Source organism: Nilaparvata lugens, chromosome 10, assembly GCF_014356525.2.
Source record: "Nilaparvata lugens isolate BPH chromosome 10, ASM1435652v1, whole genome shotgun sequence".
NCBI classification, from domain to species: domain Eukaryota; kingdom Metazoa; phylum Arthropoda; class Insecta; order Hemiptera; family Delphacidae; genus Nilaparvata; species Nilaparvata lugens.
The window spans coordinates 38,826,397-38,848,435 of NC_052513.1; the positions used below are offsets into that span (position 1 = coordinate 38,826,397).

At 36.1% G+C, this 22,039-nt stretch overlaps 1 protein-coding gene across 1 annotated transcript in view; it reads right to left on the bottom strand.

Annotated features, from left to right (window-relative positions):
* The window catches only part of LOC111045678 (BTB/POZ domain-containing protein 2-like), a 32,820-nt gene that overhangs the window by 3,974 nt on the left and 6,807 nt on the right, over positions 1-22,039 (bottom strand). Inside the window, exon 2 of the mRNA XM_039436826.1 lies at positions 218-580. Coding sequence (XP_039292760.1) covers positions 218-568 — 351 coding nt within the window. The 5' untranslated portion in view covers positions 569-580. The remainder of the gene's footprint in view (positions 1-217; positions 581-22,039) is intronic.

Consider the following 22,039-nt stretch of genomic DNA (forward strand, 5'->3'; position numbering starts at 1 on the left):
GTAATTTATTCTTCATACTCTCTGTATTTTTAATAAATAGAAAGAAGTAAGCTTTTTTCTTCCATAAATTTGACTTTTTGAAAAATATTTTATACCAGTAGTTAAATAAAGCATTTCTAGGCCTTATAAATTTAAAAAAAATTTGTTGGGGGGGGGGGGTTGGCGGACCACCCGGTTAGGGCCCCCCCAATAATTTTGACAAGTCGGCGCCTATGATGTACACCACGCACAGATTCAACAGTACAGGTAATAAATACTTATGAGCAGCCAAATACGTTTCAGACGCATGTCCGATAGATTCAAATCTGATCTCTCCTGTATAAATGAAGTGTTTCATGCTCTCGAATCCTTGAGGCTCCAAGTCCACAATTCGCACACACTCTTCCACTTCAAGTCCACCGAAGAACATGGCTTTGAATACGTCACTGGTGACAGCAAATAGGAACTTGTGTGCAAAAATGGTAGCTACCTGCTCTCCTTTGCCCACAATGAACTTACAATCATATCCCATGCCAACTTCTGGTAGACGATAGAGACGGTCCTTGAAGTTTCTTGAATCTTCCACCATTCTTGACACGGTCTGAAAAATATATCACTTGTCAATTTACTGTTGAAAATATATAGATACACAGCTTAAGAAAATGTTATGGGAGAAGAATGGAACTGACATGAGTGCATACATCCATGGACAGCATACTAACATAGAGTAAGGATACTGTAAGAATACTCTTTCAACCTCGCACTCTGAATCAACCGAATCGTCTTTCAATTCTGGGAAAACATGAAATTTGAGCTGATTCCGTAGCCCTGCTCTAATTGGTAAATCTGTCTCTGTTATACATTACTTGTATATCTTTCTTGAACTCTATAAACTAGTTTAATTTGGATTTTCTGCATCTTATTTTCTTGAAGATTTCATTTGTTTGTCTCCTAGAATCCATTCTAAACAAATGAGTTTGTGAGAAATCCATTCTCAACATTATACTTTATTTCAATAGAATGGAGAAGAAACAACTATTGGGAAAATCAGAAAAGCTGGATGGCCTGGAGATGAACAATGATGGGATCGCCGATAGGCTGAGTAACGAACTTGAAAGATGTGAAAAAACATGTACGAGAGCTGGAAAATTATATTCAATCAGAAAGAGAGGGAACAATAAGAGAAGAGAAGGGAAAATATTATAGTTTTGGGTATGAAAGGTAGTAACAACCTCCATCCTAAGCTCACGTAGTTCCTGCCATTCTAAGCTTGATGGCGCTGCTAGTCTCGCTTCAGTTTGCCGCTCAAAATTCAAAGTTCACACACACACACACACACACACTCACACACACACACACACACACACACACACACACACACACTCACACTCTCACTCACTCTCTCTCTCTCTCACTCTCTCTCACTCACTCTCACTCTCTCTCGCTCACTCACTCGCTCACTCTCTCTCCCTCACTCTCTCTCTCTCTCTCTCATTCACAGCTGCGTCTCACCAGACTCTGCTCAAGGCCAACTACATAAAAGTTGTCCGCTAGAAGACGGTCTAGACGCTCAAGTTTACCATCAGCTTGAAGTCGGAGCATGGAAGCAGAGACAAGAAATATAGGTTTCGTTTATCCTTTATCTATGATGGAAGTTGTCACGTGGTAATTTGAAACCACCAAATATCTCTAAATGAGACAATAAAATGTAATAGAACTATAAAATTGGAAAGAAGGTTAGACCTATCTAAAGAGTAAATCAACTCAAATCAAGTATTATTAGTGATTAGGAGTAATAGCATTATCAACAACGATAAGAAAACATGTATTATTGTGATTTAATAATTATGAGAACCCATTGGTAAGATCAAAAAATTATAAAGCGGCATAATTATTATTGGCGGATTACAAAAATAAAAAATAAAATAAAATGCATGAATATTGAGGTTAGAGTTACTTGTTTACGTTTTGAAAAGAATTAGTCGATCTTGGATAAATCGATAATTATCCGAACCAATACTGAACGAATCAGCTGATTATCCGATCAACCCATATGACCGGTTGAATCATATAAAATTCACTCATAAAGGATATATTATGTATACTAATGGAAGTCGATGTGTAGAAATACAAATAGCTATTATTTCTGTATAAATATTTATTATAATCTAAAAAAGCATGATAAATCAAGAGTATAAAAAACTCATATAAAAACTAAATGTATTATCTATTAAAATCGTATGTTACGATTTATTTATGAATTCAATTTAAGATAAATACCCCATATATCTGTATAAAAACTTCTTTTATTTAATTTTTTCTATTATAAAGCCGAGGAAGCCCTGATTCCCAAAGCAACCAATTGTATTGAGTCTATTAAATTGAAGGCCAATCAGAGAGTAGCTTATAGAATTATTCTAGGAAGAAGCAAATTTTTCTGAAAACCTCTTTCTTCTGGCTTAAGATCCCAACCCGAGAGGATGCACATGGAGTTTAGGGTCTTTTCTTATTCCTTTTAAAAATTTTTTAATGAATTATTAAGCCAAACCTTTTTTTTTTTTTTTTAAATGTAATGTATGTTTGTTGAATGTAAATTGTTTGTGAACTCAGTGCTGTCAAAGAGTTCGTAATTGTAAAGATTCCCATAAAAATAGCTTTAATTCGAAAGAAACTTATAAAAATCTGGATTACACGTTAGCCCAGCAGTGACGAAAAGGAGCCTACCTAATTAATTATTGGAAATAATTAATTCAATCCACGAGAACATCCAGAACTTCAGTCAGTGAGTGATAAGTCAAACCAAATGAGCTCATTTGTCTACGTTCAGTGGGGTAATAATTAATAAAAAAGCGCTATTCCAATTAATTAGAGTTAAAATAAAAAGTCACCACGTGTTGAACAATATCACATAGTTCACAAGAACATTTTATAAATTTATTTATTATATGTAGGAAGCTTACTTCCATGCACTGCCCGAATTCACATTAGAAGCCCTGAGATCTCATATTTGAATATTAATTTATTAAATATTAATTTTGTTTATTGAACAAAACATATCATATCAAACTTATAGACCGAACAGGTTTTTATTGGTAGAATTTTGTATTGATTGGAAGTCTAAGTACCAGTATTAAATATAATGTATTTATGAATTTGAAATCATTATTGTGAATATTAGCAAAGCCTGTGATAATTATTCAGATTTTAAAAGTAGATTATTTAAGTGAATTACAGATTTATTGAATATTTTATGCATATCTGTTTTATGGGAATATATTTTGTGTTTTATGTCAGCATACAAACTTATAGAATTTTTTATTATCCCAACTCATCTCGTGTTATATAGTTTGAGCTGTTTTGGTACCAACAAATATCTAGCAGCATTTAAAATTATTGAATCAATAATATTAACCTTATTCAGAGCACTCAATATTTATCATCCTTTGATGATATTCATTTCATCAGCCAGAACAAATATATTAAGAAATTATATTAATAAGGTTCCAGTTATATCATATAAGGATCCAGAGAGCTTCAAGAGCTGGCGTTGTAAGTTCTAAGGAATTTTGAAAGGGTATATTGGTGAATACTTGTATTCACGACGAGCGTTTTAAGAATCAACTAGAAACAACTATAGTTGGTCCTGATTATTCTCTAGTGGTACATGGTTACTGATAATCAGTCATCAAATATTCTTTTAATTTCCTTACTGGTATTCTTCAAGAACTTCATAGAAGCAGCGGTAAGAATTACCAATTACCGATCACTGAACCTTATGGTGATTATTTGTACTTATAAAATTCATGTTTCTACCACTGAGCTAGAGCTGAGGTTTGAACCCAGTAATTTTGCGAGCCGGAAGGCCTTAATTTTTTGTGAATTTATTCGCAAAAGAGGGAATTTAGAGACTGCTCTTATAAATACCAGAAACACCATATTATCTGTGAAGGAATTGCAATCTACAACTTCTCACAATAGCTTCATAACGTGGGACTCTATCATAAGAGATAACCCCCCCAGGAGCACAACTTCACACAATGGCGCCCAACGTGGGGCATGAGGAAAAGCTTACCTACTCAATCTTACTATCAATGATTAATGAAATTATTGATAAAACTGAAAGCTGCAAGAAACATAATCTGAAGTTGTTTCGACAAGATATATCTGATGATCTATTGTAAGTTTCTGGCTAAAATAATTGAGTTGCTCTTCAAATTAAAATTTTTCAAGCTGCATAAATACAGACAAACTGTATCACACGAGTTTGATAACATAATTCTCATAATAGAGAAAATTGGATGGAATTTCCATAAAAGTTATAGTAAAAATTTTGATTTTGATCTTTGAATCTAGACATTGTATGCTGACCAGGGTTATAGGTTATTTGAGGCATTATAATACTATCGTTATTCAGGAGGATAAGACCCTAATTAAAATTTTAAGAACTATATTAGTGTAATTTGTAAGCCATATCTGTCTATGTTGATAAGCGTACCAGTAGCACTCGAAGGTCTTTTTTGTAATATATGTATATGACACTTGAAACTTCAACACAACACAATTTTATCCAGAATAGGCACTATCACTGAATCCATTTTAATATTCCTGAGACTTGGCAACACACTTGGCTATTTACTCGAAGTATTCAATAATAACGTCACCATGAACCAGTTGCCGGCTAACTCGCAAATTTCCTACTTCAGCGAACATCCCCAAAACTATTGTCACGTTATTCTTTATATTTAAATAACGATTAGCCTCCTGCTTGGCATCAGTCGGTAAAGCATGAGATTTGATAATTTACTTTAACTTTAGCTTTTACAAAATCATTAGTAAGGTACTTCGCTCTAAAATATTTGGGGTCCTCTTATGGTGGCATTTGGCTGGCGAGTGCTGGTTCTTCCTTCTCAAGTTTTACAGATCCTCTTTCCGACTTTCAAATTAGCATAAAATTTAAATATCTTAGTCCTCCGCCATTTAGGTTCAAATAGATCTTACAAAAAATGCCAAAATATTGCTTAGACTATATGATTAATAATTTCTTTGCATTCGAGCCATATCGATAACATAGATTACACAAATTTTTACACAAAAACTAGTACATTTATATAAATATATAGAAATATTTTTGAACTGGCCTACAGTTGCCGCCTATTAACTGCCGTTTTACTATTGGTGCATGCAAATTTTATTCGGTATTCATGCGCCTGGTAACTCTTATTTCCTGAATACATTAAATTATTTTTATTTGGTTTTTTATTTATGCTCTTTGCATGCTAGTTAATATTCTATACATTAATATTAATTCCATGCTACCTAATAATTAGCCACGTGGACGGGTGTTTTTTCATATTGCACACCATCTGATTGCAATAAAGCTCTGCCAAGGGGTTTTGGTCAGATTCTACGTTCCTCGGTTTGATCGATCTCTAGGTCACCGATCCGTGAATACATGTACATAACCTCAATCTTCAAATATTTTATATAATAATCTATTTATGAGCAATAAACTTCCTTCAAATCCTTTTTAGGTTCTTGTACCATTTAGCCAGAACAAGCTGATGCTATCTTATCTTAGTTATTATCTATTTGGCGATATTAGCCAGTTACTTTATTTCAGACCTATTACTGTTTCTGTTAGGGCTTTTTGTCTACCCAGATTTAATATGTTACACGCGCCCCTGGGTTTGAATTCAAAATATTTGAGAATCACAATGTTTTTAATGAAAACCCACCCTTCAATACATCGATATACACTATACTTTATTTATAAATTATACTCTCATACTTCTATCACAGTTTGCAGACATATTTGCTGCATCTCCTTTATACCTTTATCAAATACAATAACAAATTCTCCTCCTCAACACACATAAAATATCATAAATATAAACTTCTAAACGTACTCCTCCTGACAACACTTAACATATAGTAATTTTTAAATTCGCCGCTTGCAGGGCCACCAACCTAACTACACACATTTCATAATTCTCACAAATGATTCCTTTTAGACAATAATTTCGATTCACAAACTTCTGGGCTTATGTCTTATAGTATTTCTTAGGTCTTAATATAAATAATTTTCTATACATCAGGTACAATACTTTTCTTTTGCTAATGGCTCTTTGGTTTTGATAGCTGGTATTCACTTTAAGTCTTTTTCAGGTAACAAACGTGGCATAATTAAAGGTAATAAATATAAAACATATAAATAAATATATCGACATTAATAAATATAATAAATAACAATAATAAATAACTTTTTGGGTACAGTATTTCTTTTTATAAACATATGTTCAACAGACGTCACCTATTTGATTTAGGTGGCTTTGCTCAGCTGGTCGCTGTTCTACATTTCATAGTGCTACATGTTACATTAGAATTTGCTATCGACTTTCATAACTAACCTAACTGCTCAATTTTTTCTCTTAAAAAGGTAATTAACAAATTTTAATTTTATTATCCCCGCTTGTGTCCTTTTTTATCTGATGTATATAATTTAATTACATATTTAAAAATTGTTCTTTTCCTTATTGCAGGCTTCTAACGGCTGGAAAGAAATTAAACATTGGATTGTTGCCACGAGGTCCTATACCAATATTAAATTTATTAAGGAAGGTTAGTAATCGGTTTGATAATAATGTTTTCATTGATTTCTTATCATATTTATTTCAAATTCTGTGATATGGCTTAATATTGGCTACATTTTCCCACCAAACAATGTGCGTGTTCTCACTTTCTTGTAACTGAACTGTGTTATGCTGCGATATGGCTACTATAGTGAATGGCCCTGAATAAATTAAAAAGAATTTGCGAGTTACTTTCTCCAAAGCATTTGATAACCTGTGGCTCTTTACTAAAACTTCATCTCCAATGTTATATGAAAATATTTTATATGCTCGGTCGTGGAATCTCTTTCTGCTATCTGCCTTCTGCTCTAGCTTTAACCTTACCAGATGATGGATATTAGGGTTTGTTAACTTATTCACTTCTGAGCTTGGAAAATCAATTAATTTTTCGATAAATGTATTATTCCTTTTACCGAATATGATTTCGTAAGGCGTACGACCGGTGCTTTCATTTAGGCTATTATTATAGCATTCTTCTAAAAATGGTATATACCTAACCCATTGTTGGTGTTTTTCATTACAGTACGTCCGCATAAAACGAGAGATCTCTGCCATACGTCGCTCTACCGGATTAGCGCTGGGGCTGTAAAGAGATGTCCTCGACCATTTAATATTAGCCAGGTGAAGTATTTCTTTCCACTGCTTGCTACAAAAATAGGTTGCGTTGTCTGATAGTACTCGTTTGGGCTTTCCTACTTCACTTGTCCATCTTTCCGTTATGCATCGGGCCAAAACTTCTCCGGTCAATTTGCCTATGGGAAATAGCATGGTATATTTTGAAAAAACACATGTAAGAACGAATATGTATTTTTTTCCGTATTGCGCCATGGGCAATGGACCATATATATCCGCTGATATCAATTCCAATGGTGCGTTGGGGAGAATGGGATTCATTTCACCTCTGATATGGTATCGCGGGTATTTGGCTTTCTGGCATATATCGCAAGCTTCACTATTTTGGCCACTTTTTTATGCATGCTTTTAAAATAACAGCTTTCTTTTAGTAGGTGGAGGGTCTTCGTAGTTCCAAAATGTCCAATGCGTTCGTGAGCTTCTTTTATCAAATCTGTTTCCATATTAGCGGGGATGATTAGGCGCCAGTCGTAAGTATTTTTAGCCGGTCGGTGGAACATAAATCCTTTGTAGCGGGTATACTGTCGCAGGTAGTCGGGCGGTTCGGCAGCTCCTTCTTCCATCAGTTCACGGATCCGGGACAGTCTTGGGTCTTCATATTGGGCGATACGGATTCTTTCAGGTGTTAACATGGCGGTATGAATTCGTGGTTGGATGTTGGGAGGATATGGTATGCTTTCTCCACTCTTTACGGCGAAACATCTCAGGTTGGTATCTTGACAATATGTAGCGTCTATTCTCTGGATAGAAAGTCGGCGGTCTGATTTTTCTTTCCTGGCAGATGGGTCAATTCGATGTCGTATTCTTGAAGCGCAAGAAACCATCTAGATAAGCGGTTGTGATTCAATTTGGCTGTTTTGAAAAATGTTAAGGCTTTGTGGTCGGTATTGATAAATATCTTATTGCCGAGTAACAATGTCCGGTACTTAATACATACTTCCACAATACTCAACAACTCTTTTTTGGTCACAGAATAACGACGCTGGGCTGGATTGAGTGTCTTACTAAAAAATGCTAACACTCCTTTCTCTCCTTGCTCATCTTCTTGAAAAATCTCTGCGCCTATCGCGTAATCTGATGCATCGACATTCAAGAAAAAAGGTTTCTTTAGGTTAGGGTGTTTCAACACGACGGAGTTTAGGAAGGCTTCTTTTAGTTGTTGGAATATGATCTCTTCTTTATCAGTCCAAATCCAAGGCTTGGTACTAGACAGTATATGACTGAGTTGAGCGGTGTAGTGTGACATTTGTTTATTAAAACGGCGGTAGAATTGTAAAAATCCAATAAACTTTTGCAATTGTTTACGGTTGGTTGGTGATGGAAATTGTCTGATGGCCAATAATTTGTCCGGGTCCTGTGATATGCCAGTAGGTGTAATTATGTGTCCTAGATATTTCACCTCTCTCGCAAAAAATTCACACTTAGATAATTTGAGTTTCAATCCGCAATTTATCAATCTATCAAATACTATATCTAAATGCTGGCAATGTTCACGTATATTCTGTGAGGCTATTAATCCATCGTCCACGTATAATGTACAGTAGTCACTGATATCGTCTCCTAGCGCCTGTCTCAAACATCGTATGAATATAGCCATAGCATTTCTTAATCCAAACGCTAAACGAGTGAACTATAATTGCGTCCATTAAACAGGAAGGATAAATAATCGCGCGATTCCGGTGCTACTTGGACTTGCCAATATCCTGCGCTCAGATCTACCGTTGAATATATGGTCTTGCCATGGAAGGTTTGCATAACTTGTTCAATTTGGTCTGGTCCTTCTCGGTCATCATCCAATATGCGGTTCAAGGCGCGAGCGTCCAGACAGAGTCTCACTGTTCCATCCTTTTTGGCTACACACACAATCGGCAAACTATAGGGTGCTGTGGATTCTTCTATAATTCCTAGTTGTTCCATGCGAGATATTTCTGCTATGGCGGCGGATCGATAGGTGAACGGTATGGGGTATGATTTGCGGTAGTACATGTCGTGTGGTTTAACGTTGAGTGAACATTTGAAGTGAGTAGCTAGGCCAGGTTGTTCGGAAAAAACGTCTGCATTTTTGCGGAATACTTGAATTATTTCTTGTCTAGTGTCAGGGTGCCAATCGGTACGTTGATGAATTCTGTTTATCAGTATCTCTAACAATTCTTCGGTACTAGAGTCGGCTCTTGACGGTGCTCGGTCCTTCGTTGTTAGGCTTAATACCTCCATACACTCCATAGCATTTTCTATTCCGTGGATACCCCACTCCCTCGGCACGCCTTCCATGTAGTGAGCGAAATGTACCTCAGCGATTCCTTCAGTGCGTTTCTTCAGATCAAGGGGTACTATGACTTCGTATGCTTCGGTTTCGGTAAATGCATGAAATTTCGAGGTTTGGAAATTTAAACAGGCCTGGAAGTGTTGTAGAAAATCTGTACCTATTATTATGTGCGGACCGGAAACAGGTAATACAAGAAATGTATATGCGAATCGTTGTTGTTGAAGATTTATTTCCAGTAAACATTGAGTAGTTATATGTATTCGCCGTCCTGGACTGATACCTGATACATATACGTTGGTTAATGGTAGAGTAGCTAATTTTGTTTTTTCTTTCAGACGTTGGAATAAGTCTGTTTGTATGAGACTACATTGTGAACCACTATCTACTAATGCTTGAACCTTCATTCCATATATTTCTATATCGATATACGCTTGCATTTGTATATCCGGTAGCCTGCTTTCTTTTTCCGTTTCTTCTAACAAAGTTTCCGGTAAATCATTTCTGAATGTGGTGTATGATGTTGAGATGTCTTGTTTTTCTTGGTTTCTTTCACTTGAGCTTGTGCTTGCTGTATCGGGGGTATCATATAGTCATGGTTTATTAGCTGTAGTTTTCTGTATATCTGGTGGCGGGTCGTTGGGTGTTGGGTTCCGGGTTTTTTGTTGATTCAAACCTATTGCATGTGCTAGAGTATAATTTGTACTTACTTGTTGAGGTGGCGGTTTATAATTTCTGTTGTAACTGTTTTGTGTGTGATTATTATGTGAGTTTAATCGATCACGGCCATCATAGTGATTCCTGCGATTGCTCTGCTGGGCATAGTGGTTGGTTGTACGATTTTGAAATTTTTCATTATTCCAATTACCATTTTGCCTGTGCTCATAGCGGCGTTCAAATTGAGGAGCAGATCGGTAGCGATCATATGATACCGGTTCATATTTTTGGCTGTTATGCGGATTAAATTTTGAATTATGTTGATTTGATGCGTATCTCTGGTCTGAGCGGTGGCTTGATATTGCCATTGCAGACTGTATGCCATATAAATGATTTATCAACTGCTTACAATCAGTAATGGGTTGTGTGGCGAGTGCCATTCTAACTTGATACGGTAGCTTCTTTAAAATAATACTTGCTAATGCCGATTCGTTAATGGGCTCGCTCAATCGAGAATTTTTAAACTGTAGGGCAGTGACGAAAGTGGTACATGCACCGTCTAAGTTAGGGTTGAAATCGCATGATATGATGTCCGCTAGCACGTCCAACTGTTTACTTCTGCTCCAATACTGTTCCAGGAAGACAGCTACAAACTCATCCAATGATGTAAATTCATGGGCTCTACTCCGAAAGAACATCAGGGGTTCGCCAATCAATAAATTAGTCAAACGAAGACGCCAAAAATTCCAAGAGGTAGGTGCAAGAGTTTGTACTAATTTTATCTGATCAATGAATGGTTGAGGTTGCAAATGGCGATCAGTATTATCAAATTTTCCTAGTCCTTGTAATATACTATGTACGTTGAGGTTGTCTGTTTGAATCCCTTGAGGTTGTTGTTGAATATGATTTTCCAATGCTGTTATTTTTTCCTGTGTTATCTGCCATTGACTATTATGTGTAATTTTATTTGCGTTTACTTCTTGATTTAATTGAGTCAGAGTGGATTTTTGAATTAGTAGAGTTCCGTTTAAAGCTTTACAGGTTTCAGTATTTTGATTGATGCTACCTTGCAGTTGGTTCATTTTTGTGGACATATTAATCTGTTTATTTTGTATTTCTTTAATACTGTTAATATTTTTGTCAACTGTAGTTGTTAATGTTTGATTGGCAACGGTAATTTGTTTGTGGATTTCTTGGTGGCAATCGGCCTTAATGTTATTGGTTATATCCTGAATGGGTGTAGTGATTTGTATGGTTAGGTTATCTATCCTTTCGTTGAGCTCACATGTAACCGTATCCAACCTTTCCGATAATCCTGCCGTAACTTTATCCTGACTTTCTTTCTGTAGATTTATCATTGCTTTTAATTCTTCCCTATGATTCTCTACTTTAGCCTCAATAGTATCCAAACGTCGTTCTACTGATTTTATAGCGCCCGCTGTCTCTTTCATGCCCTGTTCCATTGTTTGCTTATTTGCCTCTTTCATTTCCACATTCTCTTTTTTAATCTCCTGCATCATTTTGTCCATTGTGTTTTGTAGCATAATATTGAACATACTGCTAGTTTGTTCCATCATTACCTTTTGAAAAGGATCTAGCTCTGTGACTGAAAATAGACTTTGTTTGCTCAGATGTGACTCGGCCTCTGGAGATGCGGGTTCGGCAGGCTGCTCCTCGCCCCCTTCAAAGTTGATCTCTACTATCCGTTGATTCAATGGTGTGTCAGCGGCGTCGATTCGAGTGGATGATAGAGGTTGCAGACCTGGTGGATCGAAGACTATCGACCCGACGCTTCCTGGTTCCCTTTCTCGTGGCGTATTGGCATCTACCGTGGTGGGGTTCGATGTGCTTGGAGTCGACAAAGTGGGATCTGTGCAACCGCCGTACATATATGAAACTTCAGAGTTTGCGGGAGTGTGATTCATTATGTCAAATATGATAAATGCTAATTAAACAGTGACAAAAATGATAAGCAAAGATGCTTAAAAAAGAGACACAAACCGGGACTTACAGTGAACAGTGATGTGTAAAGTGTTTGGATACTCTTACAACAAGGTATTTATACTTAAGTTTTTTACAATGCTCTAGCGCCCCCAATGTTTTGTTGATTTATTCTTGGCTAGTTTACAGGCTGCGACTTATTTTCCAACCGGCTTAAACACCTAATATATTTTTGACTAGAAAGTAATAGCAGTTTAGGCTTATAAAATATAGTCTCTCTTTATAAACCTGTAATTTTTCACAGTACTAATAATATAAAATTTTCTTTAAAACATATAACTTCTCTCTATTTAAAGCTATTGTTTCCCCAAAAAGTAATACAAATTTTCCTTCGCCAGTTTTCCTCACAACTCGTATAAGTTATCTATAATTTTCTGTATGGTTATTGACTTAATTTCAAATAATTATACAATGGGCTTGGCTCTCATCATCAGTCCCACGTTGGTACGACATGTCTTTGTGTCACGTTATTCTTTATATTTAAATAACGATTAGCCTCCTGCTTGGCATCAGTCGGTAAAGCATGAGATTTGATATAATTAGGTCGTGGTTTTCTAATAGTATTCAGTCTTAAAAAATCTTGATAGGCCTAGATATGGGCTTCTCCAATAACTCTTGTAATTCAATAAATAATAAATATATATATAAATGATACTTATACTATAGTGTTGAGGAATAAAAAATAAATTGCACACCATGAACGTTTCATACATATATTACATAAATAATGCAAAGATCAGTCGAGGCAAAAAATATATATATAGAGCGATAAAAAATATAATATAAAAATAGAACAATAATTGAAATCAATAAAAATATCACAGGCTAACTTTACATTCTAGATTTATGGCACGAATCATTACCATGTGCCTTTATCTTAAAATCATATGCATTCTTTTGCATGTAGCTGCGATATGCACTTGCTAATACTTGTCGACTTGGATAATTCAATCAAAAAATATGTGCTCTAAGATCAGCTTGATAAATTAGCCACTAATAATCCAAATATATATTTATATATCAAAATCTCTAGTATTTAGTAGATTTATTTGTATCTAATATACATTTTTATCTCAGGGTGCAAGATTCGGCACCTGACGGAATAGGTAGAGCCATTCATCTAGTGAATTAGAACTATAATAAATTATCGCAAATTGTATTGCAAAAAGTTAAATATTGTATGCATATGTTTTAATAGCCTAGATTTCGTACTTCTTTGATTAAATAGAAATTTCTAAAATATTGATCTATATTTTTCTTTCAATTAAATACCTTTAATACTAATTTTTACTTGCGCAAGTATTACTCTTATTAATTTCTCAATTTATAATAACCCTTTCGGCGAGCTAGCTTTGATCATCAGATTAATTCGAAGCACTAGGGCGCCCATCACTAAATTCAAATTTAATCACTCACGTGTCGAAAATCTTCTTGTAAGCCGCCGATGTCGATCCAACTCCATGTGGTCCGGGAATATGGTAGCCGGAATCGTCTCCTCCAAGGGGTTATAAATTTAATAAAAAATGAAAAATGACTTCTGCTTCACAATAGCATCACGAAGTCTTTTAAGAAATTTAATAATTTACTTTAACTTTAGCTTTTACAAAATCATTAGTAAGGTACTTCGCTCTAAAATATTTGGGGTCCTCTTATGGTGGCATTTGGCTGGCGAGTGCTGGTTCTTCCTTCTCAAGTTTTACAGATCCTCTTTCCGACTTTCAAATTAGCATAAAATTTAAATATCTTAGTCCTCCGCCATTTAGGTTCAAATAGATCTTACAAAAAATGCCAAAATATTGCTTAGACTATATGATTAATAATTTCTTTGCATTCGAGCCATATCGATAACATAGATTACACAAATTTTTACACAAAAACTAGTACATTTATATAATATATAGAAATATTTTTGAACTGGCCTACAGTTGCCGCCTATTAACTGCCGTTTTACTATTGGTGCATGCAAATTTTATTCGGTATTCATGCGCCTGGTAACTCTTATTTCCTGAATACATTAAATTATTTTTATTTGGTTTTTTATTTATGCTCTTTGCATGCTAGTTAATATTCTATACATTAATATTAATTCCATGCTACCTAATAATTAGCCACGTGGACGGGTGTTTTTTCATATTGCACACCATCTGATTGCAATAAAGCTCTGCCAAGGGGTTTTGGTCAGATTCTACGTTCCTCGGTTTGATCGATCTCTAGGTCACCGATCCGTGAATACATGTACATAACCTCAATCTTCAAATATTTTATATAATAATCTATTTATGAGCAATAAACTTCCTTCAAATCCTTTTTAGGTTCTTGTACCATTTAGCCAGAACAAGCTGATGCTATCTTATCTTAGTTATTATCTATTTGGCGATATTAGCCAGTTACTTTATTTCAGACCTATTACTGTTTCTGTTAGGGCTTTTTGTCTACCCAGATTTAATATGTTACACTATGTAGCCACGACACCGGCAAATCAACAGCCCCAGGACGATGCAGCGGAGACCCCACGAGAGAGAGAGGGAGGCAGCATATGCTCCATCAGTTTCGACCCGCAAAACTTAGCCCAATTGTCTTCTACGAAGATTGATAACGTCGTCGATGCGATTAATTCCGATGAGAGTCCGTCGGAGGGAGATGAGGGAGTGAGGGCGTCCAACCCGGTACCGGCGTCTCCGCAGATCGCTCCAAGCGTCGCCGAAGGAACGGAGAATGCCGCCACCCAATCGCCATCCGATATCGCCAATCAACCGCCATCCGCCACCAACCTGGAAAAACGCAATACAACATTAGACTCTTCAGTCGGTTACATTACCAATCTTATGGCAAATGATTCTACAAACGAACTCAAACTCATGCTCAGTCAAATCTTAGCAAGACAGGACAACGAAGCGAAGGCAAACCGGGAAGCTATGCAGAAAAATAGTGAAACTATCACTGAAAATATTACCAAGACTGTACAAGAAGGTATTAAAACCATGGATGCAAAATTTTCTAGCTTCAGGGAGGAAGTGAGAAATATAATAGATACAAAAATAGATACTCAATCTGCAGTTATCAAAAAGCTAGAAACTCGTCTAGATGATGTCACCTGTCAAATAAATGAACGGTTGGATGACGTACCAAAGGAAGTTGAAAAACAGGTGGACGTATTAGGTAAGGAGCTGGGCACCGCTATCATGGGAACGGTCATGGGAAAGGTGTTAGAAAATAAGGGCGAGATAGAGTTGAAAATGGAGGAAAATAATAAGAAAATAATAGAAATAGTCAAGGAACAAAGTGACGTGCAGGCATGTATGGCAAATTTAGCGGAGGAGGGGGCAAAATCAAGTGAGAGATACAGCATGTTGGAGAATGCTATAGGCGGACAGCAGTTGAAGCTAACCGGATTGTATGATGAAGTGAATACACATAAGAAAATTATGAATGATAAATGGATCGCAAATGAAGAACGAGTCTCCAGAATAGAGACACGTATGGAAAATATCCCGGTCAGTCGAGTGCAGTATACACCGAATGAAGCAGTAAACGGCACTCAACTTTTTCGAAGTCTTGGAAAATTTGATAATTCCTACCGTCATATGCAACCCCGACCATTCATAGATCAAATAAAAGCTATTCAGGAACTGATACCCACCTCTTGGTTAGTATGGCGTTTCCAACTGTCCAGTCTATTACTCGGCGAGCCGCTGATGTTTTTCCAGAGCCGGATGCGAGATATCAACAGCCTGGAGGACTTCATCTCCCAATTCCTGCAGCAGTATTGGAGTAAACGTAAACAGATGGACGCACTATCAGAGATTATATCATGCACATATGATAATAGAGGCAGACAATCATATACTGAATTCGTAGCTAAGATGATGTGTAAGAATTCGCAACTAGACGAATCTTTGGCGGACACATCACTAGCAAATATATTAACAAAAAAGCTTCCTTACAATGTTCGCATGACACTAGCAGTATCTTCGATTTCCAGTTGCAAAGAATTAATGGAACATTTACACTGTATCCAATCCGTCACTTCTGAATCCAGTCAGGTAAATGACCGTACAGGAGATTCCAATCATTCTCCTCATCATAATAGCAACAGCTTCAGGAAAAATTATAATGGTGAGAATCAAATGTCAAATGCCGGAGCAAACACTCGATATCAAAAATACCCCGAAAATACTGGCAGAGGTCAATCGTTTGAAAACAGTTCTAGAAATAAATCGCAATATTACAATAATAAACAACAGGATAGAGGAGCGTATTATGATGGCAGAGATCGTTTAAATGGAAATAATTACAAGCGAGATAGAGACCACAAAAATCCAAGTGAGACACACCAAAACCATAACCGAACAAATACATCTTACACAGTAGCACATACAACAAAAGCAACCCAAAATCAACATGCAAACAACCCACCACCAAATCAAGAAATAAGCACTTCTAAAACTACATGACTATATGATACCCCCAAAGCAAAGGATAATTATTCATCTACCAAATTAGAGGAACAAGCCAAACCTCTCCACATAGACACCACTTTCCGGGACGATCAGCGTGAAACACTCTTAGAAAACCCTGACGACACCGATGTGACATCAGACGGCCAGCTACAAACTTATATCGAATGCAAATTGTATGGGACTAAACTACAAGCCCTGATTGACAGTGGCTCGCAATGCTGTTTATTACAAGAGGATATGTTTTCGAACATCAAAGATAAACATGCAATAGCTATACTACCCCTTACCAATGTATACATTTCCGGTATTAATCCTGGCAGAAGAATAAGAGTAACCACTCAATGTCTCTTAGAAGTGGAAATAGAAGGAGTTATATTTGAATATACTTTCCTGGTGTTGCCAGTCAAAGGTCCATCAATGATAATAGGCGCTGATTTCTTACAGTATTTCCGAACCTGTTTGAATTTCCGTACATTGAAATTTCATGCAAGCCCTGAAACCGCCACCACCGAAATTATTACACCTCTTAGTTTAAAAAGACATCCTGGAGAAAATCGGATAGTACAATTTGCATACCACATGGAAGGCGTGCCTAGAGCTTGGGGAATTCATGAAATGGAAGAAACCATGGAGCATTTTGAAGTGTTGAGTTTAACAACGAAGGATGACGGCGTGGTGGATAGAGAGATTTCCTCTGAAGAAATGTTTGAAAAATTATTGGATAGGATAAACTGTTATGCTGAATGGGATTTAGATACAAAAAACAGTGTCGCGAAGGTTTTCATTGAAAATAGAGATGTCTTCTCAGAACAACCAGGACTAGCTAAAGATTTTGAATGCCGACTCAAAGTCAAACCTCATGAAGCCTATTACCGAAAATCTTATCCAATACCATTTACATACCGCCCGGCAGCTATAGCAGAGATAGACAGAATGTTAGAATTGGGGATTATTGAACCATCAAGCTCTCAATATAGCTTACCAATTGTTTGTGTTGCTAAGAAGGACGGTACCGTGAGATTATGTCTGGACGCGCGAGCACTTAACAGCATTTTGGAAGATGACCGTGAGAGCCCAGACCAGATAGAGCAGGTGCTTCAAACCTTTAGTGGGAAGAATGTATATTCTACAGTTGACCTAAGCGCAGGTTACTGGCAGATCCAGATAGCGGCAGAATCAAGAGATTATCTATCATTCTTATTCAACGGAAGAAATTACCGCTTCACTCGCCTAGCTTTTGGACTGAGGAACGCCATGGCCATATTTATTCGTTGCCTTCGTCAAGCCGTAGGAGAAGATGTCACGGATTTCTGTACACTCTACGTGGATGATGGAATAATTTCTTCAACAAATATTCAGGACCATTGTCAACACCTAGATATAATATTTCGTCGTCTCATCAGATGTGGACTCAAATTGAAATTATCAAAATGCGAATTTTTTGCACAACAAGTCAAATATTTGGGACATATCATCACCCCGGACGGCATCTCCCAGGATAGCAGTAAATTAGAAGCCATCAGAAAATTCCCTTCACCAACCAACCGAAAGCAACTACAGAAATTCATTGGATTTCTTCAATTCTATAGACGTTTCAACAGCCGTATGTCACACTACACTGCCCAATTAAGTCACGTATTATCTACCAACAAAGCATGGAAGTGGACAGAAGCAGAAGAGAAGATATTTCGAGAATTAAAAGAAGCTTTCCTTGAAATAGTTGTATTAAGTCATCCCGATATGAGCCAACCATTTTACATAAATGTGGACGCCTCAGATTACACCATAGGAGCAGAAATATTTCAGAAAAGTGCCGAAGGAGATAAGGGAGTACTAGCTTTTTTCAGTAAAACCCTAAATCCAGCACAAAGACGCTATTCGATTACCGAAAAGGAGTTATTAAGTATAGTAGAAGTCTGTAAAAAATACCGCACGCTACTGTTGGGAAATAAAATTTATATCAATACCGACCATAAAGCTCTTACATTTTTTAAGACAGCTAAATTAAACCACAACAGACTGTCAAGATGGTTTCTCGCTCTTCAAGAATTTGACCTCGATCTCACACACTTACCAGGAAAGCAAAATCAAACAGCCGATTTTCTATCCCGAGAATTAGATGCCACTTACTGTAACGACACAAACCTGAAATGCTACGCAATGGAAATGGACGAAAGCATACCATATCCCGAGAATATCAAACCTCAAGTCTACAAGAATACACTAACACCCAGAAGGATTCAGAATGCGCAAAAAGAAGACCCTAAGCTATCCCAAATTTTAGAAATACTGGAGGAAGGACCATCTGAACCGCCCCACTACCTGCGACAGTACACGCGATACCGTGGATTCCTATTTCACCGCACCACACCACAAGATTATAACTGGAGAATCATAATACCTAAGGAAATAGCGGAAGAAGTGATTAAGGAAACGCATGAGAGAATTGGCCACTTTGGAGTAAGAAAAACGATATGTACACTAAAAGAAGCCTGTTATCTGAAAGGTATGCACAAAAAGGTAGTCAAAGTGTTAAGAGCATGCGACCTATGTCAGAAAACCAAACATTTAAAATATCAAGTCAGGGGAGCAATGATACCTATATTGCCGACCGCCCCATTGGAGTTAGTATCAGCCGACATTTATGGTCCTCTACCCCTAGCACAACATGGGAAGAAATATATATTCGTATTAACATGCACATTCTCTAAATACACCATGTTCTTTCCCATCGGTAAGCTAACAGGGGAAGTCCTAGCAAATTGCATAGTGAATAAGTGGACTCCGCAAGTAGGAAAACCTAAGCGCATCCTATCAGATAATGCATCATATTTTTGTAGCAAACCATGGAAAAGAATACTTGACCTGGCTGATATAAAAATATCTCGAACTTCCACATATTCTCCTAGTTCGAACCCCGTGGAGCGCCGCATGGCAGAAATCTCACGATTCATGAGGGCGTACTGCGCTGAAAAACATCAAAGTTGGGTTAGATATCTACCGTTCTTGGAAGAATGTTTCAACAATTGCATAAATGAAAACACAGGATATACACCAGTAGAGGTTATTTTCGGAGAAAGAAATAAAATGTTTATTGAAAAGTTAATAGATTTCCCACCGTCGAATGCTTTAACTCATCCTAACCTAGACATCTGTCACATTGTACAACAGAGATTAGAAAGGTCAGCGACCTCACGAAAGCATTATCATGATAATAAATCCAAGCAATTTAAATACAGTGTCGGAGATGAAATACTTTTAAAAAGCCATAGATTATCCAATGCATTGGAAAAAACTACCAGAAAATTCTTCCATATTTATACTGGACCATACAAAATTGCAGCCGTAACTGAACGTAATACCGTTCAGTTGTATGAAGAAAGCAAACCAAATTTAACTTGGTGGGAAAATATTTCTAATCTCAAACCGTATTATCGAGACAATAAGCGATAAGAATATAAACAATAATATTTGGATTCATGGATCTACCTGTCAACAAATACGTACCAACAAACACCAGGCAACACACTTATTTCGCAGACGAGTATCCACTTCGAACAACAACACCTGAAAATAAAGAAATGAAAAATTTAGAAACCATTTTTTTACCACCTTTCTTATTAATGAAACAAGAGAATAAATAACTTCTAATGTTAAAAGCCAACTTACCTTCATGTAGCAGGAAGAAACATCAAGATGGCGACAAGTGACAAGCCGAAGCCAACGTAAACCAGCTGTACACTACGAAAACCAGAGTAGTCAATGCCTATTAAATCATCAAAGTTGATACCCCGAATAAGAAGATCAAGTGTCATATAAATGTGAATTGCATGTAGAGATATTATAAAAATATTATATTATTATTATTTATGTATAAACTATTAAGAAAATCATTAAAATTATCCGCCAAATGATCAAACCGCATAGTTACCACCAAAAGCATTAATCCCAAGTCTCAATGTATTAGAGGAATAAGAAGTTCTTGTTGATAAAACCTACCAAAGATTATCCTTAAAAATATCCATTATATGAAAACAAAGCCCAATTTCTGCAAGAGAATGAAATGAAAATGTACAAGTCACTGTTCTATGTTGAGGGAGAAAATATGTTATACTCTGCAAGTCGGAGAATTATCAGTTTGTTAGGTTGGCAATGATTTTGCACCAACATTCAAATGTGCTTCTGGCCTGAGGGCAGAGCGTGGATTAGAAAAAAGATTTATATTATGTATGGAGGAGGAGATAGTTTATATTGTATTGTGTGTAGAAGGAGATTGGCCGATGTAAGGCGTATGTATTTGAATTGAATTTATTTATTGTTGTATATGCTGTTGAATTGTTAGGAGGTAAGATTCTCAGTAGAGTTATTAGCAGACTTTGTAACATATATGATTTCTGATCCAAAACCAACTGGATCATAAAATTTATATTATATTCTCGAATTGTCGTTTTAAATCAGAAATCAGAGGGCGTTTTGTGTCACGTGGTAATTTGAAACCACCAAATATTTCTAAATGAGCCAATAAAATGTAATAGAACTATAAAATTGGAAAGAAGGTTAGACCTATCTAAAGAGTAAATCAACTCAAATCAAGTATTATTAGTGATTAGGAGTAATAGCATTATCAACAACGATAAGAAAACATGTATTATTGTGATTTAATAATTATGAGAACCCATTGGTAAGATCAAAAAATTATAAAGCGGCATAATTATTATTGGCGGATTACAAAAATAAAAAATAAAATAAAATGCATGAACATTGAGGTTAGAGTTACTTGTTTACGTTTTGAAAAGAATTAGTCGATCTTGGATAAATCGATAATTATCCGAACCAATACTGAACGAATCAGCTGATTATTCGATCAACCCATATGACCGGTTGAATCATATAAAATTCACTCATAAAGGATATATTATGTATACTAATGGAAGTCGATGTGTAGAAATACAAATAACTATTATTTCTGTATAAATATTTATTATAATCTAAAAAAGCATGATAAATCAAGAGTATAAAAAACTCATATAAAAACTAAATGTATTATCTATTAAAATCGTATGTTACGATTTATTTATGAATTCAATTTAAGATAAATACCCCATATATCTGTATAAAAACTTCTTTTATTTAATTTTTTCTATTATAAAGCCGAGGAAGCCCTGATTCCCAAGGCAACCAATTGTATTGAGTCTATTAAATTGAAGGCCAATCAGAGAGTAGCTTATAGAATTATTCTAGGAAGAAGCAAATTTTTCTGAAAACCTCTTTCTTCTGGCTTAAGATCCCAACCCGAGAGGATGCACATGGAGTTTAGGGTCTTTTCTTATTCCTTTTAAAAATTTTTTAATGAATTATTAAGCCAAACCTTTTTTTTAAATGTAATGTATGTTTGTTGAATGTAAATTGTTTGTGAA